This window comes from Crocodylus siamensis, chromosome 2 (assembly GCF_052110815.1).
Source record: "Crocodylus siamensis isolate JL-2025a chromosome 2, ASM5211081v1, whole genome shotgun sequence".
Classification (NCBI taxonomy): domain Eukaryota; kingdom Metazoa; phylum Chordata; order Crocodylia; family Crocodylidae; genus Crocodylus; species Crocodylus siamensis.
The window spans coordinates 127547608-127574532 of NC_143396.1; the positions used below are offsets into that span (position 1 = coordinate 127547608).

At 43.3% G+C, this 26925-nt stretch overlaps 1 protein-coding gene across 5 annotated transcripts in view; it reads left to right on the top strand.

Annotated features, from left to right (window-relative positions):
• SLC20A2 (solute carrier family 20 member 2) overlaps nucleotides 1–24611 on the top strand; it is a 76629-nt gene extending 52018 nt beyond the window's left edge. For 3 of the 5 annotated variants that reach the window (XM_090036798.1, XM_090036797.1, XM_090036800.1), the window contains exons 6-11: nucleotides 141–257; nucleotides 2399–2602; nucleotides 4915–5503; nucleotides 13105–13290; nucleotides 13948–14032; nucleotides 22691–24608. In XM_090036798.1, the coding sequence (XP_089892924.1) occupies nucleotides 141–257; nucleotides 2399–2602; nucleotides 4915–5503; nucleotides 13105–13290; nucleotides 13948–14032; nucleotides 22691–22855 (1346 nt within the window). In that variant the 3' untranslated portion in view covers nucleotides 22856–24608. Of the gene's footprint in view, nucleotides 1–140; nucleotides 258–2398; nucleotides 2603–4914; nucleotides 5504–13104; nucleotides 13291–13947; nucleotides 14033–14649; nucleotides 14735–22690 lie in introns of all 5 variants that reach the window. The other 2 variants (XM_090036801.1, XM_090036802.1) reach the window with 2 other exon arrangements.
• Nucleotides 24612–26925: the final 2314 nt, after the last annotated feature.

Below are 26925 nucleotides of genomic sequence, written 5' to 3' on the forward strand. Positions count from 1 at the left end.
CCAGGGATGCATGTGTGAAAGTGACCATTACCTGTCTCAAATGTCTCATCTGCAGGATCTGTAGTGTAACATAGATCTCCCTTTTGTGAACTAATGAAGTCACATTGATTTATAACATTTGTATTCTTTTGCATTCACAGTGTTAGGACTGGTGCTTCCAATGTGGGCAATTGCTCTAATATCAATCGGTGTATCTCTAGTATTTGCTTTTCTGGTTTGGATATTTGTATGTCCATGGATGAAGAGGAAAATAGCAAGTAAGTAGCCAGTAGATTAAATGCTAATAGAGCGAGATCCTTGTGAATTGGAATATGTGCCATTTGGGGTTTTAATGCATAAATATTAATGAAAAGTACAGGTGCAATGACAGTATTTACAGTTTCATTTTCTGTGTTATAACACTGAAGTAATTTAGTTATATATTTATTAGATTTATATGCTGCTTTTCTGAAAAAGGCAATGAGGGTATTTTACAACAAAATACAACAACATTATAGAAAGAATAAAATATTAAAAAAACAAAATGGATTTTTTCTGTACGGGAAGTTTTTCTCACTTTTGATCTATATTGTGGTAAGCAGGGATTCTGGTTTTCTCTGTTAAAAAATTGGAAATTCTCTGATAAAAATCACAGATTCTCTGATTTGAAACCCCCTAAATCCGTGATTAAAATTAAATGCCACTATATATATATATATAGGTATCAGTTGAACACAATCTTTTATTGCTATAATTACAAGTTTAAAGCAGTTTGTAAGTCTACCAGTGCCTTAATCACTATAGTAAAATCAATTCTAAATACTTATAAATTTTGGTGTTTGATTTTGGGTTTTTTATCATGGAAAACCAGAGCTCTCCCTGCCCCCTTTGCTCACCAAGATACAGGTCCACCTGCGGCTGTCTCTCCCTGATGCTTTGTGGTGCTGAGGAGCCCTGCTATGCTAGTGCCTTGCCCATACCATTGCCCCTCACTCCCCACCCACAGCCCCCGCCCTCTAGCCCTGCTGAAAGGGGCCCCCAGCTGCTAGGGCTATGGGGCCAGGTACCCAGGTCCACAGCCCCCTGTCCCCCCAGCAGTGCCCGAGCCCCAGCTGCAGGAGGCAGCGGCTGCTACAGTAGAGCGGAGCGTGGAGCCCAACTCCCCTTCCCCCATGAGTGGCATGGCAAGAGTGGAGCCCATGGGAGGTGGGTGCAGGCTCGGGCTCCCCGCCCTGCTGCCCTACCCTCTGCAGCCCAGCGGGTGGGACCCTGTGTGGCTAGGCAGAGTGGGGCGGGGAAGCTCAGTGCTGCCTCCATGTGCCAAGTACCACCTGGTGAGGTACCCCTTGCCCACCCGGCAGCAGCAGGTGTGGTGGTGCAGAGTTGTGTCTCTTGCTGCTTCTGGGCTGGAGGGGGGCACACTTTGCCAGGGCAGCACTTGGCTCACAGCGGTGGCACCAACTTCCACACCCTGCTCTGCCCTGTTGCCAGGTCCTACCCACCGGGCTGTCGAGGTCTTGAGGGGAGGGCAGCATAGGGGGAGCCTGCACCTGTAGCAGGCACCCTGTGCACAAATCTGGCACATCTAGTGAGCTGGGGCTCCTGTGCCATGCCAGGTAGCTTGGTCATGGCCTCACCACCTGAGCAGCATCTCCCGGGCACCCCGCCCCTGTGACTAAGGGTACCAGCCCCAGTGCCACCAGCCCAGCCATGCAGTTCCCCCCAACCCCTTGCCTTGCTGGAGGGGCAGGCACCTTCCCCTATGCCCCCACTGCCCTGATGCAGCCTCAGTGTCTGGCCTCCTTCCCTTAGTGCCAGCAGGCACCCACACCCACCCCCTCCACACACACCCAGACAGTCCCCAAGCCCTGGACCTCCAGTCCCCACTTGCCATACACTTGCCTGCATCCAGTTTCTGGGGCTGCTCCCACAACCCTGCCTGGCTGCATGCCGGCCACATGCATGTGCACACGCAGACGCATGTGATGCCCCTGCTTCCAATCACCCCATCAGCTTGCAGGCTGAAATGCTGCCAGCCTGCAAGAGGAAACCTGTGCTTTCCCATGTTTTTTGGGACTTGCTCATTGCCTCTTCAGATATTCTTGTGACCCACTTTTGGGCCACAACCCACAGGTTGAGAAACACTGAACTTGTGGATAGCTGCAAGGGACCTGTATTTTCATGATTTTCAAGGAATAATGAAGATAAATGTACCAGTAATATATTCCTATGAAGGAACGTGTGCCTGGACAATTAGCAGAACAGTAAGTAAACCACTCAAGCTATTGTTTTCAGGTCAGTTTGTTTTATTAATGTTGGTATTCCATTATGGGTATCAGTAGTGGTACAGATAAGATTGAATAACCTAGACATTTTGTAAGAAGATTGGTTTAGAATTACAATATTAGCATTTCCTTAGGCCGGTTAAAGAAGGACGCTGCATTATCAAGGATATCAGATGAAAGTCTTGATAAAATTCAAGATGAGGAGACACCTGTCTTTAAAGAGCTTCCTGGTGCCAAAGCAACTGATGAGAGCACAATTCCCCTCACTGGTTCAATAACGGAAGCTGCTGGAGTGTCAGATAGCATAGCAAATGGAAGCCATCCACGTGTGCCATATGGTAAGAAACCAAGAAAACATGGCAAGTTTTATCTTTCCATTGTTTGGATGGTGTTTTCTGATCAAAGGGTCAAGGGGGGGATCTTGAATCCGTTTCCATTAGGTATGTTTCTGTTTAATTTGAAATTTCTCAAAATGGAATATATATATATAATTCCTGTAGCAGTTCCTGTTAATAACTGAAATGGCTAATGCTTTGCGTTTTTGGTTAGAACCCCTTCCTTTTTAATTAATCACAGCTTTGTAGGAAAAAACAAGAAAGTGACTGAAAAAACTGAATAATTCTTTTCAGACACTTTTGATTTGTATATGCAGCTGATCTAGGTAATTTAATTTCCTCTTATTCCTGTTCTTAATGCTACTTCTTTCCTATTTTTAAAACCATTTTTAAAATACAAGGAATATGAAAACATCTCAACTATGAAAGTTAAAATGTAGCATGGAATTTCTCTGTACTGTTCTTGCTAAGGCTTGAAAAGTATTGGTTTGGAGTTGACAAATGTATGATCATTTGTAGTATGTCCCTAGAAAAATCTCATGGTTGTAAACGTGCACTTACAGAGAGCATGTGGGTATGCAGTAAAGGCCTCACCTGTTTAAGGTGCCATTTTGGTTAGTTGGTCTGTCAGGACAGATCCTGTAACCATATTTTGGCCCGCTGACTTTGGCTCTAGTTTCTATACCCATAGTGTATGGTGCATGAGTTTACACAGATATAAAAAAAATTTCTGTAGTTGTTGAAAGGCATGCAACTGAGTGGTGCTGCTTAACTAATCAACTAGAACAGTGGTGCTCAATCTTTCTAGCCAGCAGGCCAGATAGGCAGTGCCCAATCCCTCAATAGGCCAGATCTGGCTGTGCAGAGGGGGAAGATCCCAGCCCCAATCCAGCCATGCAATGGTAGGGGGTTAGTCCTAGCCCCATGGGGGAGAAGGGGTCATGACCTGACCCCATGGGAGGAAAGGGGTGTGGCCTGGTCCCAATTTGGTCAGGTGGAGGGAAGGGCATGTAGGGCAGCCCTACTGGATAGGGCATGGGAAGAAGCGGCTGTGGCTTAGCCCCAGCCTGGGCAGGTGGAGGGAAGGGAGCATCGCCTGGCCTTGTCAGGAGAGGTGGGTACAGCCTGGCCCCAACCTGACTAGGTGGAGGAAAGGAGGCTTGGCCTGGCTCTGTTCTGGCCTTACAGTGGGGAGGGTTATGGCCCAGCTCTGACGCAACCTGCAGAGCTTGGAATTTAGGCAGTGGAGCAGGGTGGTGGTATTAACTGGCCCTGTTCCCCCACCACCAAATTTATCAACCCATGAGGAGTCCCACAGGCCAGATTCCAAGGCTCCACAGGCCACATTTGGCCTGTGGAGTGGAGGTTGAGCACCCCTGAAATTAAAAGATTTTCCTTTTTACCTGTTATTTAGGTCACATCTACATGGCCATGTAAGTTTACTAATAATTGATTACCACATTTTTTGAGAATTACTTAGATGTATTAACTCATGACTTAAATTGACGAGGTCGAATGGTCATAAACTACTGCGAGACCGTTTCAGGCTGGACATAAGGAAGAATTTCTTTACTGTCCGAGCCCCCAAGGTCTGGAACAGCCTGCCATTGGAGGTGGTTCAAGCACCTACATTGAACACCTTCAAGAGCAAATTGGATGCTTATCTTGCTGGGATCCTATGACCCCAGCTGACTTCCTGCCCTTTGGGCGGGGGGCTGGACTCGATGATCTCCCAAGGTCCCTTCCAGCCCTGATGTCTATGAAATCTATGAAATGCTATGCTATGCTACCACTACCAATTAAAAAAAACCACTATTTTTTTTCTTTGGGCAGTTGAATATTTACGAAATGGAAAAGTTAAGGTGTCATTCATAACTTGAACGTGGCCATTTTGTGTTCTGTGGAATACATTAGCTACATGCCAGTATAGTCATGATATTAATAGAAATAAAATATAGAGGATGTTCAGTATGATTAGGTAGAAGCCTATTTTTTACAAGAAAAACTGCACTTGAATATACTCGAATCATAGTTGGCTGGGTTCAGTTTCTGGAGCTGTACAAGTAAATCCTCTCACAATCCAATGATGGAATGCCAGTCAAATTTATTATGATCTTTACTTAGGGTCAAAGTTTAAAAAAAAAATCTAACTCCTATTTTCAAGTGACTTGTTTTCTAAGTGACTTAGAAGTCTGTGTGCCTAGGTGCTTTTGAAAACGTTTCCTTGTTTTAGAACGCTTGCAGTTAACACATGCATAGGAAGCAAAGGCTGAAGGAAAGTGTACATCACCTCTATTTTGCCTCTGCTTTTTCAGGTAGGGCTTTTTCTATGACGCACACTTCCATGAAATCTCCTGTCTCCAATGGCACCTTTAATTTTGATGGTCACATGAGGAGCGACGGCCATGTATACCACACTGTGCACAAAGACTCAGGATTATATAAAGACTTGCTCCACAAAATACACCTAGACAGGGCCAATGATGACAGGCCCACTCAAGACAACAATTACAAACTACTGCGACGCAACAACAGCTACACATGTTACACGGCTGCCATCTGTGGAATGCCAGTACATTCAGCCTTCAAGGCAACTGACACATCGACTCCAGAAGACAGTGAAAAGTTAGTAGGAGACACAGTGTCTTACTCTAAAAAGAGAGTTCGCTATGACAGCTACTCTAGCTACTGCAATGCTGTAGCTGAAGCAGAGATTGAGGCAGAAGAAGGTGGAGTGGAGATGAAGTTGGCATCAGAGCTGTCAGATCCTAACCAACCCTCAGATGATCCTGTGGAGGAGGAAAAAGAGGAGAAAGACACCTCTGAAGTCCACCTACTTTTTCACTTTCTCCAGATCCTGACAGCCTGCTTTGGATCTTTCGCCCATGGGGGTAATGATGTCAGGTAAGAGTACTCGCAAGCTACGTACTTTTTGGGCTGAGTACTTTGAATCTTGTTTTCCATTGAGAGGGTTCAGTATGTCCTGACAGGGTTAATTTTGTTGTGTAAACAGGTTGCGACAAAATAGTTTTGCTAGCAAACCTTTCTGCATCGATATCTTCTACATATTTAGAGACTTGGGTCACTGAATTACATTTTTTCCTCCATAATTAATAACCTCTTTTCTGTTTTGTAGTAAATAGTTCAGGTTTTTTTGCAAATCTTGTAGCACTTGTAGAGGTACTTACCAGGAATCAGTGCCCTATTGTGGTAGGCATTGTATAAAGAAGCAAAACAAATACAGCCTCTCCCTCAAGAGCTCACAGTCTATTTTTACCCCAGGCTTAGAGACCATCAGCAAATGAAAAGTGTGGACTATTTTTGTCAGTGTGTTCAAGCAGAATCTCATCTTCCATCACACTGCCCTATTGCAGGTATATAGGAGACCAGTTGGGGAAAATGAGTGAGCAAGCTCAGCTTTCCTTCAAGGAAGGGCACTTGTGTAAGGTAGAGCAAATCCTCTGAGCCAGAGATGGAATACTTATGGGGAAACCTCCAGGCCTGTGATTGAGCTGCCAAGTCATTTAGTCCGTCACTGTCCATTTCAACAGATGACTTTTGCTGAGGCTCTGGCCTTGTGAGTTGGCCACCAGGTGGTAGTTCTCCTGGATCAAGTGTTCTTGGTGGATCCATATTAGGGGATTTGTGTATTCGCTTTTTCCTGGCTCTGCCTTGTATCGGAACTGCTTTTTCCCAGAGAAGGAAAAAATCTATGTAGTTAGCCATGCTCACTTAGTCGCAACTGTGGCTTTCTATCTGTATTTTGGGTTAAATTAAGGAAAGCTATGATCCATACTAGCCAAAGAAAAAGGTAGCTTCTCTCAGTATCAAGCAGTGGTAGTACATCCCTGCAGGCTTGCAAGTTAGCACCACTGAGACCAGGAGATTCCAAACTCAGGGTGAAGGGTCTCTTATCTTTCAAGAAGCCCTTTGAGGAAATTCAGGGTTTCAGGGACCATGCCAACCCTAAAAGACACTTAGATCTGTAGTCACTGTACTCTCCAATATTTTTTCAAGATTATATTCTCTCGCTATTTCCTTCTGATCCTTTAAAATTCTATCCACTCCTATCACCAAAACCCGAGTCCAGACGTTGGTCATGTTGCATTCTGACAAAGGCGCCTTTTCCCTCTCTTCTCATGCCTCTCTTTTTGTCTTTTTGAAGTCTTTTATAAAATGTGGCTACTGCTGTAAAGCTTTTCTTCTGCCCATTCTGCTCTTTGGATATCTTCCCCTTTCCTTCTGTATTCTATGTTTGCTTAAAAGCACCACCCAATATCTCCCCTGTCTTTATCTCCCCTTTATCTCTCATCTCTTCCAGCTCCCCTCCTTGGCTGCTCACTTCTGGCTTGTCATCTTCCCAGAAACCCTTCTCTCCCTTCACTTGTTCACGATTTCCTTTCCAGTAGGCCTTTCTGACCACCCCACCATCACACTGGAGCAGATAAAAGGAGAAACAAATTAAAGGTTAAAAATAATAGTAAAAAGTCCTGCATACAGTTTGACACGCCTATGTTATATTTGCATTGAAGTGTAGTACAGTGAGGCAAAGCATAGTCTGGACTATGATCTGTTGTGAATCATTTTTTTTAAATGCCCTGAAGCAGAGGTCAGTCTTTTGCTGTGCTTTGTACACTTTATTGCAGTTTTTGCACATTTTGAACAATATGGATATATTGTGTTCATTCCATCCTCCAAAAGAGACTAGGGGGAAACTGGGAAAATTCTGGTCCTCAAGTAGATAAATTGCCTTACTGTCTCCCAAAAGATCCTCTCCCTGACAATGGCAGCTAAGCCTGGAAACCTAGTCTTTCAGGTTGCATGGCTATGCATGCAAACATATAACCACAGCATTAGAAACCACTGTGAGTTCTGCCTTAGGGGTATTGGCTGCAATGGTTTTCCATTGAATAAAACAAAGAGTGGTGGCGACACCTTATTTGGACAATCGCTTCATTCAGGCTGCCCCCCTGCTGTAGCAAGGGCCCTGGATTGTCTCCAGGGCCCGAGACTGATTGTATGAGCCAGTCCAAGAGCCTTATGACACCCTGCTGCACAAATGCTAAACAGAAAGCTAAAGAATTTCAAATCCCAGCTAAATGTGTTGGAACAGAATCATTGCAGAAATGCTGTTGTTAAACTTAATTAACTGGGCAGGTTTCACTGGCTCAGCACTTGGGCACAAAGGGAACATGTGGGGCTGCTCACAGGTCAACTGGAGAATAAAAAAGGGCAGGATGGAAAAGAAAAGACATTGCCCAGGAGCATGACTACATACAGAGCTGCCAGGGACAGAAATGCCCATCCAGGGCCAGTTCTCCAAGGAAGGTTAGAAGGCAGAAGCCCTTGGGGCCACCAGACAGTTGCATGCACTTTCCAGGGCAGGGAGGTTAATGTATATAAACCTCAGTGCATTTAACATAAGACCTAATGACCAGAAGTTCAGTACTGGGCTCAGCCTGCATCTACAAAATACCCGTATGATGGAGAGAATGTCCAAAGGTCTGGGTTCAGCTAAGGAGCTGGGAGTCTCACTGCCTGTCTGAGTTAATGGAGGTCCCCATGAAGCTCATTAGTCTTGTTCACTACACAGAGCATTATTGCATGAGGGCTTCCCTGTCAGTAGTGGACTTCTGGTGTGGGAAGCCTAATGATCTGATAAAAAGGAGGGCAGAGAAAAATGAGCAAGTTTAGCTGAGGTGTAGTAAATGGTGCCTGGGCTCACATGCTCAATGATGAGGAGAGAGAGACTTACTGAATAGCTACCTGCTTTGGGGAGCGGGAGTGGGGAACGAATTATGGGATCATATAATTATAAGACTGTAGCATAATGCCTACGCATGAGGAGGACCTTAATTCTGTAGTGCTTGAATGCTCAATCCTACAACCTTAAAATTCCTTTGCTGTCATTTTTTAGGATGTCATTTCCTGAGTTTGAAAATATATTTATTTAAGCAGTCCAACATGGGTTGTCAGGAGAGCTAAGATCCTTAAATCCATAGGCCAGTCCTCCACCGCTTGTGCTAATGAAGTGATGGGTAGCAGTGGAAGGCAGTTATCACCCTTGCAGGCCAACTACTAGAAGATGGAGAGACTAATTGCCAGTGGGTTTTACAGCTGTTTGCTGGACAGCCAAATGAACTGAAGTTAATGCTGAGGAATCCAGGAGTTCAGTTTCAGGATTGGCAAGGGGAGTGTGCCTAGATCTTCCCCTTCTATATCCCTCCAGCTTCTCTTTTCCTACATTGATTCTGGCTCCTTATCCTGTTGGCCCCTTGCTATGCCGCTTCCATCTTCCCCTGGTTCAGTTTGCTGCACTGTCAGAGATTTTCTGGGTGAGCACTGGGAAGTCACATAGGCCCAGTTTTTATGCTCAGCTCAGCTTGGTCTCATGTTCCAGACTGAAGGCCATCGAGGGGTTACAGTGAAGCCAGACCTAAGTATCTTTAAGAATCTGGGCCTGTGTACTTCTATGCCTCAGGTTTCTGTTCATCAGGGAAAATAAAGAGTCCTCCAACTTCACAAGAGTGTTAAGATGGAGGCCCTCAGGTACTGTAGTAATGGGGACTTGAGATCCCTTGTAGTTAAAGAGTCCCCAGACAAGCAGTTATAAGTTAAAGTATTACCCTGTCATGTGAATTTTAAACTCAGTACAAAACTCTTAACGGCCCATAGTTTGTTTTTCACTTTTACTTTCCAAATGTTCCTTAACAGAAGACTTCGGAGACATCTCCATATAGCAAAGCAACTCTCCTTGGTGGCTGAGACTCCAAGCCATACTGAACACAATTTTCAAGGAGATAAGGAAATGTATTTCTCATTCAGGTACCACAAAGGAATGAGGCAGCCAGGCATTTTTGAAAATCCAGCTTAGGGCCATTTTGTATGCATAGGTAGTTTTAAACATCTGATCCAAAGTTTCTCTGCCTTCTGTTGAAAGCACTTCAGAACTGCTTCCTGACATAGGGTAGTTTGAACTGTTTTCCTGAGACACAGAACCAGATCCTCCCCCATGTGGTTCAGAAGGATGGTCCTAGCTACAACCTTTATACTCTTATTGATTTGTGCATCGCCACCTGATGGTTGCTGCTGCCCTGAGGAGCAGAACTGCTCCTTCTCATGGTGTGCTACTCAGTCTTCATCTCAAGGTGTCCCCACAGGGTCTGCAGCGCCTGTTGCTGGCACAGCTGGAAAAGCCCCTTCCCTCTCCCCCAGCTTAGCAGCCCCGTCCCCAACTTGACTTCTCCAGGGTCAAACAAAAATCAGCGCAACCATGCCTTTTTGTGTTTATTGCATTATATTAGAAGATAGCCCTTTCTTTGTGGACTGGGCTTAGTCACATCAAAGAGGCATTGTCTGCAGGTGAAAACTGGGTATTGCTATAAATCTGCTTTCATACAGAAGACCATCTTTTTCCTCTGCAAGTTCAGAGGCCAGTGCTACGCGCTCTCATTTATCTCAGGGTTTTCAGGTACTTGTGGTAAAGCTTGTTGAGCAGTCACGAGCTGACTTTTTACTTGTTCACAGTTTATCTGCATTTCATTTCAACAGACATTTTATCTCTAAGTTGTGGAACCATGTGAATCATTTTCACTGTATTCATCGGGCCAGATTTTAGCCTGGTTGTCCCCTCAGCCTGGTTCTGCACTCATAATTTTACAAGTACATTGAAGTATGCTTAGAAGTCTGCCGCTGCCTTATGTAGACGCAATCAGGGTCTGAGACACCTGAGTAATTTAATCTATACCTGCAAACCGTGAGCACAGAAACAGGCTGGGATCCAGAATTGTGAGTTTCTCAATCAAGTATCACTCCTCTTCCAGGCAAAATAATTCTTGCAATCCAGCACTGCAGAACTTCAAATCCTGTGCTTCTGTGGACCTCCTTATCCTCAGCTATGTCATAAGCATTCACTTGAGGCTCCTTAGCACATTTAGGACGGTGTTTCTTTTTGCCATTTTAGAGCAGGATTTCTCTTGACCCGTTAAAGTTGGGGGGGATGGACTTCATTTGCTTAGGTGCTTTCTGTGAGACGCTAAAGACCTCAACTCCCAGAATCAGAAACTAGGGCTTTCTGCTACTGGAAGGTGAGACTCAAGCTTCAACACAACGTAAATGATTAACTGCTAGACATGGCAGCCTGGCTTGCTCAATATCTGAGACCTTAAAACTGTCCCTGGCACCAGCTGTGTGTTTTGGTAATGTGCCAAAACTAAATATAGTGAGTCCCAAACCTAGGACAACTGAAACCATCAGCCTTGGACTCGGAGTTTTATGAAACCTACTATCCATTATTATCAGTCTGTAAAATGAGCAGCTTCCTACCGGATTTTAAACCTCTTGAACTACATAGGACATTTTTTTTGTGAGTGCTCAGGTGTGATTAGAACTTGGTGTCAAAGAAGGGCATCTCTCTCATCTGCTTTCATGGTTTGCAGTAAGGAAAGTACTGTTTAGCCAGGCGTAGTACAAGTGTATGAAGGAAGGAGCTGCAGAAGCAGTAAAGCGCATTTGCCTAAGTTGAAGCACTCAGTGGGAGAAAGCTTTCTTTAGCAATTCTCTGCATCAGGAAGTGCCCTAACCTATCTGTGATTCTAAGGCCAGATTTAAGCATTCAAATGAGCATGGTGTAATTTTCTAATGAAGGTTCAGAATCCCGTTCCCCCTCAGTGAGTTGCCAGGTGCTGAGCTCTTCAGAAAAACTGGCCTTTACGCTGCTGAAATGATGGAATGATGCAGGGACCCTGACCCAATTAAGCCATATGAATACAGTTTTCTTCTGTGTGTGTTTGATTTAAAAAAAAACAGTGATGTTACTGAATGCCACTTCTGTGAAGGCTGCCCCCCATGTTCATTAATCAGTTACTTTTAATATTAAATATTTGATAAAATGATGCCAGTGTTGCACTTTTAGCCAGTCTAGCAGATTTAACCTGCTAACAGGTTTCTCCAATGTGATGACAGAAACACTGCAGATTTACTGCTAAACACTCTCACCATATCGCTCTGTAACGGACTCCTGCGTCATTTGAAAGGAATCTCCATGGACCATATGGTAGAGGTGTTGATTGGAAGACTCAGATCCTGTAGAACAGATACATTTTTTCAGGGTGTTTCTGATTTGATCAGCCCCACAGTGAGGCTTCTTGTGTTCCTCCAGCAGCTTGTCGTCAGAGCTGACAGTAAGAAGATGCAAGCACAGGAGTGTGCTCCCTATTACACGTCTTGCTGCTGCTGATCTTTCCAGACTTCAGATCTGGGCTGTGTGTGCAGAGTTGGCCTTAAAGCACTCCTGATCATTTCTCTGAACCTAGTTCAGGTGTGGGCCAACCTGGGGCAGCAGTGCCGTGTGAGTGCAAGGTGCCTGAACATTGGTTTAACTGCAAACGGCTGCAGGTGGTTCCGAAAGATTGATACGCAGCTCAAATTTCACACAGTGCAGGGAGATACCAGTCCTGTCCCTTTATTGCCATCCCCAAGGACTTTTTATAATTAAACATAGGGATCTTTTTATTTGCCTTTCGGGGTTTGCATCTGTAGCATTCACGGGCTGCCCATTTTCAAGCCTTTCTTTGCAACTAAAAAGCTCAAAGCTTAACCCCATTTTTTTTAAGTGACAGCTGAAATTCCCATTTAAATCACATGACTCCAAGATCTGGAATTAAGAATAGAATGCCAAATATTGCAAGGTTTGCAATAGGAAACAGGATACCAGTGTTGCCAACTCTTGGTGTCTGTGTGTATATCAGCAATCGGACAGAGAATTAGCTGGAAACCCCTGCACTAACACTGCGATCCTCTTTGAGCCAATTTAAACTAGCTTTAAGGGCAGATTCCAAACAGCACTGAGGATGTTATTGCTTCTAGATTCTGCTCATATATCCATGCGCTACCTCCCTGTATAGGCGAATACAAGTAGAGTCTGTGGAAAAAGGTTCAACTTCCAGTTGTGGCTTTGCCGGACCTGCTGACAGAAATTCTGTGACCTTTGTTATACAAGGGGTCAGAACAGCTGAACAGAATAGTCCTTTCTGGCCTGTAAGTTGGAGTCTATTTTCTTCCCTCCCCAACCCTTGAGGAAAAGGATCTAATTTAAAACTTGAGTTAGGAAATGTCTGGAGACACTTGTTGGTCAAGTTGCATCCTCTATAATGGCTTGCAGAACAATGGTGGGAACAATGTCTTCCAAAGTAGACATATGAAAGGTAATCAATGATCAAGCACTTGTAGAAAATTATTTGCAATAGTATTTCTTCTCTTAGTTTCTGGCTTGGTGATAGGTAGTAAAGTGGAAACAACTGGGGCAGGGGAAGGGAGGACTTTGGTTCTGATCCCGTTTTAGTCACGTATTCCAGTCTTCTTTACAAAGGTAGTCTCACTTCACCATGGGATACAGACTAATGCTAAACCCAGTTATGGAGAGAGAGGCCAAACAAAACATGCACCACTTGTTGAAAAGGATATGCCTCTTTTAATAACCCACCATAATTCTTCTCTTTCTCTAGCAATGCAATTGGGCCTCTGGTAGCTCTCTGGCTTATCTATGACCAAGGAGGTGTCTTGCAAGAAGCTGCTACTCCTGTCTGGCTGCTGCTGTATGGAGGTATTGGCATCTGTGTGGGTCTCTGGGTCTGGGGAAGAAGAGTAATCCAGACGATGGGTAAAGACCTCACACCAATCACACCTTCGAGGTAAGTACAGTTACTGGCTTGATTGTGTGCCTGTCTTGCACTGATCTAGTTTGAGAAACTGTTGCCATAGCATTTGTGTGTTTAACTGTTTAGATTATTAGGTTTGCATGTGATCTGATTTTAATGGTAGATAGTTTGATTTCCCTCTCCGTCTTTCTAAAAAAAATAGCCCTGTAATGAATGCAGCATGAGTTTGTATCGTAGAGGTCTAGTGAAGCGGAGCATTCTGCTGATGAAGTACTGTACTTAACATGGGAATTGATGCGGGTGTACTCATTAAACCTAGAAACAACAAGGTTAAAATAGCTTTCCCTATATGCTTCCAAACATTAAAAAACATGAGTTTAATTCATATTTTTGCTGTAATGCATACTAGACCTCTGCTGCTACTTAACCCAATTACTACTTAGGCATGATCAGTGGAATACATGGAGTAGTAAAACAGCCTCAAGTGACAAGCTGTGGCAACCAGCTTAATGGAGAGTGCATTGTTTCTATTATTCAGCAGTTCCTTATTCTCTTAATATAATTCTATAACCAAATCAGTTGGACATAAACAATTGAAGAAGATGCGGGTAAGACTCTGGCACACCGCATGGTGTCAGTCCAACCTGATATAAAGAGTGACTGTGAAGTGTTCTTTTATGCTTCCTGCAGTGGTTTCACTATTGAGTTGGCTTCGGCGTTCACAGTTGTGGTAGCTTCAAATGTTGGACTTCCTGTCAGTACTACACACTGCAAGGTATGCCTTTGCCACGTGACTGCAGTCAGGCCAGTCTGGACTGTTCATCTTTAATTTTGCTGCTGCTGCTCAGATCAGTTTCTAATAGCATGATTCAATGAGGGCAAATCTGGAATGGTTTTCTGGAAGGCAGAAACAGCTGTTTGTAGAACAGGTTTATGTTGAGATGCATAATCAAGGTACCTATACTCTAAAAATTATATATAGATCTCTGAAAAATACTGCAGAACTGGAAATGTCTGCTGTAAATACATTCTGTTTTCACCATGCACACATCGAAAATCAGTTGCAACTGAGATATAGGAACCTATAGAGTACAAACTCCATAGGTTCTGTCAGAGAAGAAAAACCTCACAAAAATGTGGTCCACAATTCTGAGAAAATGATTGCAAGCAAAACTGAGCCATTCTAGAGTGCCCAGGGAATAGAAACAGCTGCTTTGCTTTCCTCTGAAGATGCTGTTTGAGCCTGGATCTGTGACATCTTCCCTGTTCAGATGCTGACACACCTTCCATCATTCATATTTCACTTTCTTGTTAAGTGCATGGCATTGGATTTCCTTCATATAACTCCTATACTACAAAATTTCCATCTGTCTTTTTTTTATTTCTTCACAGTGGATTTTGCATTGAAGTAATGTGTGCGCTAACGGTACTTGTAGCCTCAAATGTGGGTATTCCAATAAGCTCCACTCATTGCAAGGTATTGGAGTGTGCAGTGATCATATCAGTAAACCAAATTGCTCAGATACAATATAACCAATTATGAGAAATGCTCGTTGCACTTTGCCTTCATCATGTGGTGCACTGATTACAAAAAAATAAGGACTGCATTTAAAAAAATACACGAATGCACAGCTAAGAGTGGGACAATTTGCACAAAAGGCTGGGACATTTGAGGTTCTTACCAAAATGTTAGGTTGGCCGTATTGAATATATGACCCATTTCCACTGTGGTTTATTGCTCACTTTTACATGTATCATATTACAACTATTACTGTAAGTCAATGGCATGAAGTCAGGTTAATACATCGTAGTGACCTCAGTTTTTTAACACACTTGTAGAGTAAAATTCTCAATCTGAGCCTTGTGCTAGCTTGGATCTTTGCATTTAGCTTCTTCATTTTAGAGTTCCATATGTGTAGCAAACTGAGATAAGGTTGTGGCTGATGATGCTGTGGTAAAATGCAGGGAAAGGATCATGACATGTATGAACAGCATGTAATGTTCGGAAAATAACATTGTTCAACAGGGCTGCTCAGGACTTGGATATTCCATTCCACAGGAAATTCCAAATTTCAAAAAGCTTTGTTTTGTATCAGAGCAGGATTCTAACACCGTGTTTTGAGGACTCCAAACACTATTTTGGTTTGACTTTTCAAAACAAGAGCGCAGTTCCTGGAGCAGCCCACACCTCCGTCAGCAGTGCTGTGAGGCACTCGGAGCTGCCAGCTTCCCCACTGTGTGGCAGGGAGCCTGGAAGGCACAGGTCAAGCCAGGGACCCTGGGGCTTTCAAGGCTGCCAGACCCTCTGGTGCCGTGCATCAAGCTGAGAAGCCCAGTTCTGGGTGGAGCTCCTTACTCAGAGGCAGCCCACAAGAAACCAGGCCAGATTCCATCCAAAAAAAAAGACTCAAGGAAGTTGACGCTTTTGCAGAACGTTTAGATTGTATTGAATTGGCCCGTTCTGGTGGAAAAACATTTCATTTGAAAATATCCTACCAACTCTATTGTTCAGCCATTTCTTTCTTTGACTTAAAATTCTTTGAGGATTAGCCACATTTGGGGTATTATGAAGTGATTTTCAGAATGCTCAGGATTGGCCTAACTCTCCTTCCAGTCCATTGAATCCAGTGGTTAAAAAAAACACCTGAGCATTTTTGAATGGCTGGACCTTTGTTGCTCAGACATTTTAAAAGCATAAATTTGCTTCGGGCCCAGCACCCACTGTAGTTCCCATCTGAAAAGAAACTTGCCTGAAAAGCTAAAAGCTGCTGAGACAAACTCTTAGAAAGAAGAAGGCCTTTACTTTAAGTCTTTAGCTTTGGTATGGCACAAGAGAGGGTTTTTTTCCTTTTTCTAGTTGTATAACAAAATGCTGGTTTGTTTAAATTCTGCTTCCAAGACAAAAAGTTTGCTTCTTATCTGTGGACACTACCACTAGTTTATTGTGTACAAGTGATCAATTTTCCTTCTTAACAGAAAGGTCTACTTTGCTGTAGGATTACCTTCAGGCTTTCACTGGACTGTAACTGCTTGAGCAAAGCAATAGAAAGATCCTAAGTTGTCAAGGAAAGCTGAAACAATATTGTAACAGATTTGGACAGAGAAATTATACTGAGTTAAAAGCAAATGTAAAGGATGTACTTATTTACAAATCTGTTCCTGTCCTATGGTTAGTGGATGCTAAATCATAGTACCTGTAATTTAGCTCTGTATTGTCCAGAATAGTTTCACTTACCATGAAGGCTTATGAAACAGTTACCACAGGGCAACTGGCATGTAGTACGTTTCTCTCCTCCTTTTAACTCAGTATAGTGTGTTTGTGTGTCTGTACCCTAAGATACTTTGTAAACCTTTTTTAATAGGAAAAATGATTAATCTGAAAATATTTTATTAGCACTTATGTGCTGCTACATTGTCAAAGATCTGTGCAAACACCAAGCATTAAGTCACATGCCACTGGGACTGAAATACAGGTTTGCTTCCAGAAAGCAAATAGATGAAGTCATTAGCCTATAGTGTCAGGAAGTACAATGCATCAGGCTCAGCTTTTTCACACTGCTGGTATGCGAAAGAAGCAAAATATGTTATTTTAGGGATCATGTTTGGTAGAAGAGATGTCAATCAACTAAGTCACAGCAACATGAATTGAGGACTAAGGGAGAAGAGGGGTTTCTGGGTGGGCGCCTATACATGAGTAGCAAGGCTACTCCAACACTGTAATTACAGCACATCGGAGCAGACTCAATTAATCAAGTCTACTGGAGCATGGTAATTGCTGCACTCCAGTGTCTCCTGTATTAGCAACCCAATGCTGAAAAATAGTGGCAGGTGTGCTCATTCCACCACCTGTAGTTAAAGCATTGCTGCCATTTTTCAGCATGAGGATGCTGATACACAAGATGCTCCAGGTGCTTTAATTAGAGCAGCTCTCAGAGCCACTCTTAATTAAAGTGCCTCCCTCCCCCACTCCCAGAGCACGTGTATAAACACCCAGTGTTCCCATGGGTTAGGAAGTGGGATTTGATTATGAAAAGGAAAAACTGGGTTGTCTACCAAGGATGGCCCTTGGTGGGAAATTTCTTATTTCCCAGGGGACACAATGGAAAGTACAGGACATGCTATCCCCTGCAAAGAGTGTTCAGATTTTCACAGGGATGGAGTAGCTGGGCTTTGTCTCCATTAATTCCATTTTTTCTCCCTTTATAAACTGCAAGAGAAATGTGAATCCTTTCCATCCCCCAGTCTGCTGGAGTCAGGCAAAGGAATGCAAAGGAACGCACTTAGCAAACACAGCCTTCCTGCCAGTTGTGTGACCTTGAAAACTTTTCAGCTCTTAACATTTGGGTCCTAGTTTGTAAAGAGTTCTTCTTCCCCACCATTGTTTTCAAATGCAATTTGTACAAGGGAAAAAAACCCCTCCCAGTTGCCCTGCAGCATCAATTCTCTCTGCACTGGCAAAAGACTCAGCTCAGTCAGGTAGCCTCCAAATGAACCATCTTGGCCCTTACTGTAATGGGTGGCACAGAGGAGAGACAGAAGTTGTGGAGGCCAGGGCCAAAGGAGGCAGAGCAGAGGTAGTCTGTCATACGGGCCTAGGAGTGGGGTTGCCAGGATCTCTCAGGCAGGAGGTATGAAGTGGGGCAGCTCAGGATAACAAGTATGTGCTGATGTGGACTGGGGCTTCCTCTTTTTTTTTTTTTTTCTTGAGGCAATGTTCAGTCTCCAGAAAGGCAGGGGAATAGATTTGGGGATCCTTTTTCCCCCGGGGGTTTAAGATCACGGCCTGGAGGAAGGGGAAGTTTGGCCTGACAAAGGAAGTCTGGTTGCCTGGGGTGAGCCGCACTGCAGCTTGTATCACCTTCCGCTGGGTTGAAGGGAGGAGACTGTAAGTATTGGGGGGGGAGGCGGGGAGAGAGTAGAGATCAGAGATGTGCATGAGGAGGATTTAACAAGAACTTCCAGCTGGTTTTAACTCTGGTTGGAGCCACAGAGCAGGCAAGCTTGTACAAGCTAAAAGTGTTTTTGAGCACAGTAGGAGCCATTTACTTGATTTCCACTGCTGGAGCCTTGACTACACTGTACTCCAGCCAGCTTCCAAACTAATTCAGCTGAAGTGGTCTGAAACCAGATTAGAGCTTTTGGGGAAACTTCGTAATGTAGACAAGATTGTAGAAGAAGAGTGGGCTTATAATATTTTACTTGCACCATGTTACAAATAAGGTTTAACTGAGCGCAAATGGCATTGATCTTTAATTTGAGTCAGTGAGCAACATGACAAGTCATGTTAGGAGATACAGTGTTAATACCAGTGTTAATACTTTTGTTAGAAGTTAAATCCATCAACTTCTAACAAAACAGCAGCTGGAAACACCTTTATAGGTGGTAGTCAAGATTTGAACTTAACTCAAGCCTCAGGGCTTTTTTGTGCAGAAATGTTAGTACCCAGTCAACTTGGGTGTGAATGTACAGGCCATTTGCTGCTCTACACTACTTCCCAGGGAGGACACTTCAAGTGCACAAGGGTACACTTAGACTCCTTGGCAGATGTTACAATAATGGCATGATTGGGATCTGAGAACTTTTATGCCCCATCCCAAAAATCCTACCATACCAGATATGTGCAGCAGGACACGCAATGTTTGGGATGATACAGAAAATTGCAATCTCAATAATGTGTCCAATCCCACAAATTGGACAGGGGTCCTGGACCCTGGGGCTGCCCCATGCCCCATCGTGCTGCTCAGATGAGTTTGGGTTTAGGCATGGGGCAGCCCTGAGTCCCAGTGTGGGACTTGGAGTTGCCTGTAGCCTGATTGGGCAGGAGGTAGCCCCCAGGACTCTTAATTCCAGACCTGAGATTGTCCATGATCAGTGCCAACAGTCAGCTGGTTGTTGGCATCCATCAAGGGTTCTGGGAGATTTGACTCTGGGACACATTTAAGTTAAAGCACCATACAAACGAGCCCTAAAGATGTTCTACCCTATATGTAGAACATTTTTGTGACTGGTTTGCCATTTTATGGTGCTGTAAACCGCCTGGATGTGTGGCATGTTGTAATTTATGATGAGATCAACATGTTATCCCCCCATTAATGTAAGGTCTTCCAGAGCCCCATATATGGAAGTGAATTTGCCCCGCTTTCTAAATTTGGTAAGCTACCTCATACTGAGTATGCATTAAGAGGGTTCATGTGGAGAGCTAGTGTAGAGTAGCTGGCATGCTGTAAATACCCACCCAAGCTTTCTTTCCACAGACTTCCTTGTATGAATGGATACTTTGTCTAATAGTCATTCTACATGAGGGGTTTTAAATAACCTGGATGACATGCAACAGGTAGACTGAATTTGTGTATTCACCAAAAAAGATGGAAAATAGGAGTTAAGACTTCTCAGTATAGAAGTATATATTCTAGTAGGCATTGTTGTGGCATGGGATAGAAGTTGCAAAAGTACTTCTGTACTTTGGGAGTTAAGCAGAACATATGAAGGCAAACTGCACTAGTTTAAACCCAATCTGAAGATAGATGTCATTTGAGATTTGATAAATTTTTAGTGTTCTCCTTTGATGTTTCTAACTGCTTTCCTAACCTTTAATTCATCAAAATCATTAATAACTAACTTTATTGTTTAGAACTGGATTTACCAATGCTGTCATTGCTGATACCTTTTAAAATTCCAGGGAGAAAGCACCCTTAAAGCACCTTTTGCTTAGATAGCAAACTTCAGCTTTACACAACAGAATGGAAAAATGAGCAGACCCTGCAAATCTGCAGAATGTCACAGACCTAGTTTGTGGAGGAGCCATGCAAATCATGATGTTTCCTTGGGATAAGGATTTCTGAGTTATTCAAAAAGCACCTTTTCTCACCTGGCACAAACAATCCATAGAAATCCACAATACTTTACTTGTTAATCCAGGATTAACATGGTGGTTATTTATGTGTTTATTCAGATTAAAGGTTATATCTATTAAATTTCTCTCTTGGATCAGATGTTATAACCCAATGATCTTTTTAAGCAAAATCTTCCTTTAGTTTATTCCTATAGAGACAGTTCCTTTTCTAAAACACTGTGTTCTACCCGTTGGCACCAACATGGTTTAAACCAATAGAAGCTTTTTGTTTTACAAGATTATTTTGGGTCATTCTATTGTCTTTGACCCGGGTTAAGCAGCCATTTTAGGGCCAGATCTATCCTGTCCCTCTCCTACTGAAATCAATGGAAAGGTTCATTATAGTGTCAGTGAAACTTGAAGTGGGACCTTTACAGCCACAAAGCCATAGTGAATAAGAGTTGACCTTGCAGGCTTACTCACCTTTGTTCTTTAGCTTTCTGTCCATGTGATTCAGACAGCTACCCTCTCTCCTGGTGCTGGATAAAGCTAAGCATCAGCTTTGTCACTATGGAATCCACAGAGTTAGAAGAACTCTGTTAGATCCTTAGCAGGTTTTTCCCATGTTTCATTATTTAGCTTTAAATGCCTTTAAAAATAGCCCTTTCTCTGGTCTTCCCCCCACCCCTCCTCCCCCTGGCACTTCGTCCTCTTAGTCAGCCTCAGTTTTTTTCCATTTTTAAATGCATCCATTTACTCCACTACAGAAAATAAATCTTCAAACATTCAATATTTCTAGACAGTCTCATGACTTCTCCTTTTGGCAAGTAAACTTTCTAAAATGACTTGTATAACTAAAAAAGAAAACTTCTAAGATACAGTTCTTACTTCATTTTTGCAATACATGAGTCATCCAATACCTTCCATCACACACAAGTGTATTAAAGTTAGTTTTGGTTAATTTACCTGTTTGGAATGTCTTTCAGGTGTTTTTTTCATTTGATATGATAGGATATGACCTGAAAAGAATTGGGTTGGTACCTCTTTAAAACGTCTTTAGCGGGTATTTTTTAACCTTGGAAACATCATAAGTAAAAAATGTATGTTTCCCTGGTTCTGTTGAAGACCTTTAGAAGAACTCCATGACAAAGGACATTGTTCCAAAGTAACTGTGAATCATTTAAATTAGATGTTAACAAAAGAAGTGCATTAAATATCCCTTTCCTGCCTTCAACCACTTGCCGTTACCCTCTGAGCCTCTGGTATCACTGTTTCACTAGCTCTCCATTTCAAAGATAGTCTTCTAGCCTGGACAGAGTCTTAAATTCAAATGTAAGACCACAAGCAGGAAAAAACTCAGAAGAGGGGAGTGGGCAGGTAGGTAGGAAGGGAAGTTTAGGGAAGCATTTCAGACAGGTTTAACAGCTGGCGAATTCTTTTATTTGAAAATTCAGTAAAAGAAAGCCAGATCACTAGCTTAATTGTCATTAGTCTTTCTTGCCAAGTGTTAATTAGATGCATATATTTATGCATTAGAATCTAGGAACTGAAAATAGAAATTAAGAGTGATTAATTAAGCTAGGAATAAAAGTGTTATGTCCTCAAAAGGCTGCAGCCCCAACTGGAGTCCTTTTTGGACCTTAGATGTTACATTCCAGCTATTGATCTCTTTTGATCTATAATCTGACTGAACTTCCAGAGGCAACACCCTCTTGCCCTGCTCACAGGTAGTCTTGTGCTTTCCTGAAGCAAGCATAACATCTTTAACATGGATCCCCTGTAGAATAGAACATAAACAGAAAAGGCCAGTCTACCAGACCTGACTGATAACTTCCTCCAAAGGGGTATTTCTCTGCTTTATCCAATTCCTACCCCCCTTGATTTTCCCTGGGCGTCCATATGGACTGAACTCTTCACAACATCAAGCTGGTTTAAACATTTATGACAAGGGCTATTAGTCTTGTGGCATGGTCAAATGTGCACTTGTATCAGTTTCAGTAGGGGAGAGGGAGCTGCTGCTTGGGAACCTACAGCAGCCTTTACGTTCTAGCAGTTGCATGTATGCAAGGTTTAGAACGAGAGCTCCTCCGTCCCTTTTTATATAAGGAAAAGTAGCAAAACTTACTGTGACCTTTATTATTTAGACAGCAGTAGCACATAAAACATGCCAGGTGCTTGTCAAACTAAGGAAGCCTTAATCCTTGCCCCAGAAAGCTCATGAACTGAGACACTCGCCTTACCGAGATCCCCCACAAGTCCTACTGAAGTTATTTACATTCCGTTGTGCATGGCAAAGTTGGGGGCTAAGAAGGCAGAGAGAAACTGATATCTGAGTGGCCCCATAATCCATAAGCTAAAGTGGCTCTTGATGCATCCTGCAGAAGACGTATGAAAATCTGCTTTTCAGCAGCCAGCAAGCGCTAAATCCCAATCTTCTGTTACAAAACAGCAGTCTTAGTTGAAGCCTGCACTATTGTTAAAGTTTGTGTTCTTATGTTACTGGGTATCAGCTGATCAGCATTGATTTGGTTATAGAAACATGATAGACTTTTCGATGCCAATCCCGTGTCTCTCTCTAACCTTCTTCTCAAACTTCTTAAGGTTGGATCAGTGGTGGCCGTTGGCTGGATCCGTTCAAAGAAGGGGGTTGACTGGCGCCTGTTCCGCAACATATTTCTGGCTTGGTTCGTGACTGTTCCTGTCGCTGGCTTGTTCAGTGCTGGAATCATGGCGATCTTTATGTATGGCATTCTGCCTTATGTCTGAATTGCCACTTCCTCGAGGAACCAGGGAAAATTGCCCAAGCTCTCTTGGTAGGGGAAGAGCACTCCCTGCTAAACTGTCCCATGAAAGAACTAGTTGGCAAGATTTCATCTTCCATATCTAACTTCTTATCTACTGTATATAGCAATGTGTCATACTGGTGACATGGTGATATAACGTGGTGCCGTTTCTTATATATTAAAGAAATATATATGCATATAGTAGGTAACAATACCTAAGTTATAAGTGGGGTGAAAAATAATTGCCTAGAATTTAATATTAGTAAGATTTGTACATAATGTATCATTTCAGTGACAATTTTTTTAATCTTTTGGAGAAGAGTATGGATTAGGAAATGTTTCTTGTCCATTTGATATAAGATAAAGCGAGGTACAGGATTGCGTAACACCATTTTTTTTAAAGCTATTAAGATACTGGAACAAAATGAAATGTGCATAAGTGCTTTTGGTAAAATAACTTTGTTCATATCATATCTTGATTTTTTTTGTGTGTGTGTATCATACTGTAATGGCTTTTTGTAAATACTTACAAACAGTAACTTTTTAATGGTGCATTTCCCTTATATATTTTGGATAAGAAAGTTTAGAAAGTACCAAAGAAGCAGGGGAATAGCTTGCCAGTATTATGTTGTTGTCTACACGTGTGTGCGTGTGTGTGTTGTGTTTTCCCACTTCTAATTTAAGATTGCTTTCACTAATCTATCACCAGCAAAGCTGGAATAGTACTGTTCATGTCTTACTGTAGCTAGCAAAAGAAAAAAAGTATTAGTTCTACCTGTTCTTGTTATTATGTAGGCATAACAACACTACTGTTCACATCCGATTCTAGTTAACTCACTTCACCTTCTGTGTTGAATATGAAATGCTCTAAATATTCACCTTCCATCTTGCCCTGCCCCTATAAATCTACGTGAGCCCAGGCCTGCTCTTGGTAGTTGTGCTATCAATTTCAATGATAGCATGACTGGGCCAGAACTATCTTCTCTTTTTCCTGGAAAGTCTCAACCACACAATCTCAGGTAAATGGGTGGGACTGTATGGTTGGTGATTACAAGGCACATATCCTAAAGGAATGTATAGAAGCTTAGGGAAAATCTTAGGCCATGGACAGGCCTGGCACATATTTGGTTGCTAGACAGTAATAGAGAAAAATGGGATGTGGATGTGTGAATGCACTGATTAAAGCCCAAATGAGGCTGGCACACTCAGCCTTTATGGATTAAAACGGATATTATGGGGCTGGATCCTCCCACTGAGTAGCATTCTACTCCACAACTAGTCCCATGTTCTGCGAGGTGCTGTTTGCTAGGGCTTGAGGAGATGAGTCTGGCCCTATAAGAACAGAAGTTCTCTGGTTGCCACTCTTCAGGTCAGGATGTTCATAGCAGCTCAGAGGACAGCATGGAAGATGGCTAGCTCCGTCCCCTGCACAGCACCGAAATGTCAGTTGGGTTAGATTACCTGTCCTCACAGGGGGAGGCAGTGTTTGGAAGAAGTAGGGAACCTAGTACTGTTTAAATGCTGCTAAAATTTTGATAAATGTTCTTGGTACTCCATTGTGACTTTTTCCATTGGTCGTTCATACTAAATTTATAATAAAAAGATAAATAGCCCCTATCATTGTTTGCCTCTTGGATTTTTTGAGCGTTACTCATGCGTGTCAGACTTGGCTGGAAAGAGCGCAAATGCTAAAGACTTCCTACTATGGGCAGCTAAAACTTACTACTTGGCATTCATTATCTCTTTGTTCTTTGTCCACTCAGGTCCTTGACCAGTGTGTGTGACAATTGCCTAGTAGCTCAAATAAAACAAAGCTCTGTGTAAAGCAAACAAACCCGTCCTTTTATTTCTGCTGGCTCAGTAATCGCCGCATATGGCCATGAGGCCTGAATCACGCCTGCCTGTTCTGGCAGTGGTTTCTTTAACAAGTGTTTCAGTTGTATGGGCTGCAGATTGACGTGTCCCCTTCATGTGTTTTGTAGAGTCGGCTTCTCCTCACCTCTGTTTTTAAAAGCAGCTCACCCTAGGGAAATCCTCTTCCCTAGACTGAGAGCCACAAGCATTTCTATCACTATGAAAATCAAGAACTTTGGTGCCAAACGCTTGAAAACTCCAGAGCTTTTATGTAACTGATGTTAATGCATGGGTGGGACTTGTGGATGCTGTCTGAGTGATAGAACATGCAGATGATTTTGAGGCCTGCAGAAACTGGAACAAAAATTGCTGTTCTTTATTATGTGATGAGTGATTCCTTACTCAGGGGCATGATGTTGGTAATCTTTCAGAGTCCCAGCATGCAAAAGGGTCCAAGTCCAGCATGATTTTCACATGGGGTGAGATGAGCATTTCCTGAGAGGAAAAAACATCCTTTTGTCTGTCCTGCATAAGCTGCATTTTCCCTCCAGTCAGGTGAGTGCTTTTTCAGAGGTGTTTTCACATGCAACATAACCCGCAGCCAGCTGAGGGATCACAGGGGAGAAGCCTACTAAGAGGCCATTAGATGCATAGAAAAACCCAGCAGATAGGAACACCTTGGCACAAAGACCCAACTTTTGTTGCGTGCATGCAAGTCATGCACACACATGCACATAAAGCCAGCCCCAGTGGCTTTGGCCTTTGACTGAAGCTATATAGCTGTGCAGAGAGGGCAGTGGCTGGGATAGATACAGCATCACGAGTGAGATGCTGGCTTGTTTGTTTACTGCTCTTGGCTGAACATGCACTGCTCCATAGTTCTCTGCTTAGCTGAGGTTTTTGATGAGGGAGGTCTTGGGAGAGCCAGCCTGGTGGGTTTTCAAAGCACCTTACCTGGTGGGTTTTCTTAACGCTCCTTACCCCACGGCTGTGGATAGCAACTTAATGTCCAATACACTCAGGATGGAGGCAAAGATGTATGTGGTAAGTCCTACGGGAGCCCTGCACCCCCTGAGTGAAACCGAGCTAAGCCATCATTTCTGGAAAGGCACCGGACACTCAATTTGGGCTGATGTCCATGAGATTTCATGCACATGGTGAACAAGCCAAGAACATTCCAACAGCAATGGCAGCATCAACACCAACAAAAAACAAATGACACCACTGCAGAGGCACGGGGAGCAGGAATTCTCACTCTCCCATAGGCAAATAAAACAAGCTGTCAGCTAAGGAAGTCAAAAGCATTTCACCCTGTTCTCTCTACGGACTGAAAAAACAGGCCCAGGGCTGGATTTGCAAGAGGATTTTATTCCCAGACTTTTAGAAAGGCTCAATGCCAGCAGGTGAGCAACCAGAAGCTGAGCACTGAGCTCTTTTGAACATCTGGCCCTGAAAGGAGGGTCAGTGTCTGAGATTTCCACCATTTCAACCTGAAAGCTTTCAAGTACCTTGCAGAAATTTGGGTCCATTTCAGGTACTGGGTTGGGGATGAGGAGGACATCCCATGAGAGGAGAATGGAGGGTTCTCTGCTATGGTTCACTCACTGAAGCAAGCAGGTGGTCTCGGAGAGGTGCTGCTCATGGTGCTGTATGGGAAGATCCCTCTGATTCCTCTTCCAGAAAGAATCTGACCTGATCCAGCATATGACAAAATGGTGCTAGGACCTATGCATAAAGGTGTCAAATGTAAAAAGGAATGAAGGTAGGTGTCAAATGTAAGAGTCAGTTCCATGTCAGTGTCTAAAGCTCTTGCAATGCAGCATTGGGTACACGCCTCCTCAGATTTATCTGACGCGGAGCAGAGGACACTAGGGAGAATGGACCACTCTGCACCCATGATCTAAGCAGAGCACGTGCCTTTCAGGGGAAGAGACAATAAGTAAGGATCAGCTTTGATTTCCAAAAGCATGAAGGGAGGCCTCCTCCCCTGTGGAGAGCTACCTCTGCAAATGAGTCGGAGACCCTCACTGGTGCCACTGGCATTGTCTCTGCCTCAAAGGCCCATTTTCATGCAAGAAATACCAGAAGCAAGCTGCGGCCTTTCAGGCAGAATGAGTGACTGTTAACGTATGCTGAGAGCACACGGGGTGAGGCTGCAAGCAAAGCCATGCGTATCCTTATCACTTGTCATCCCTGTGA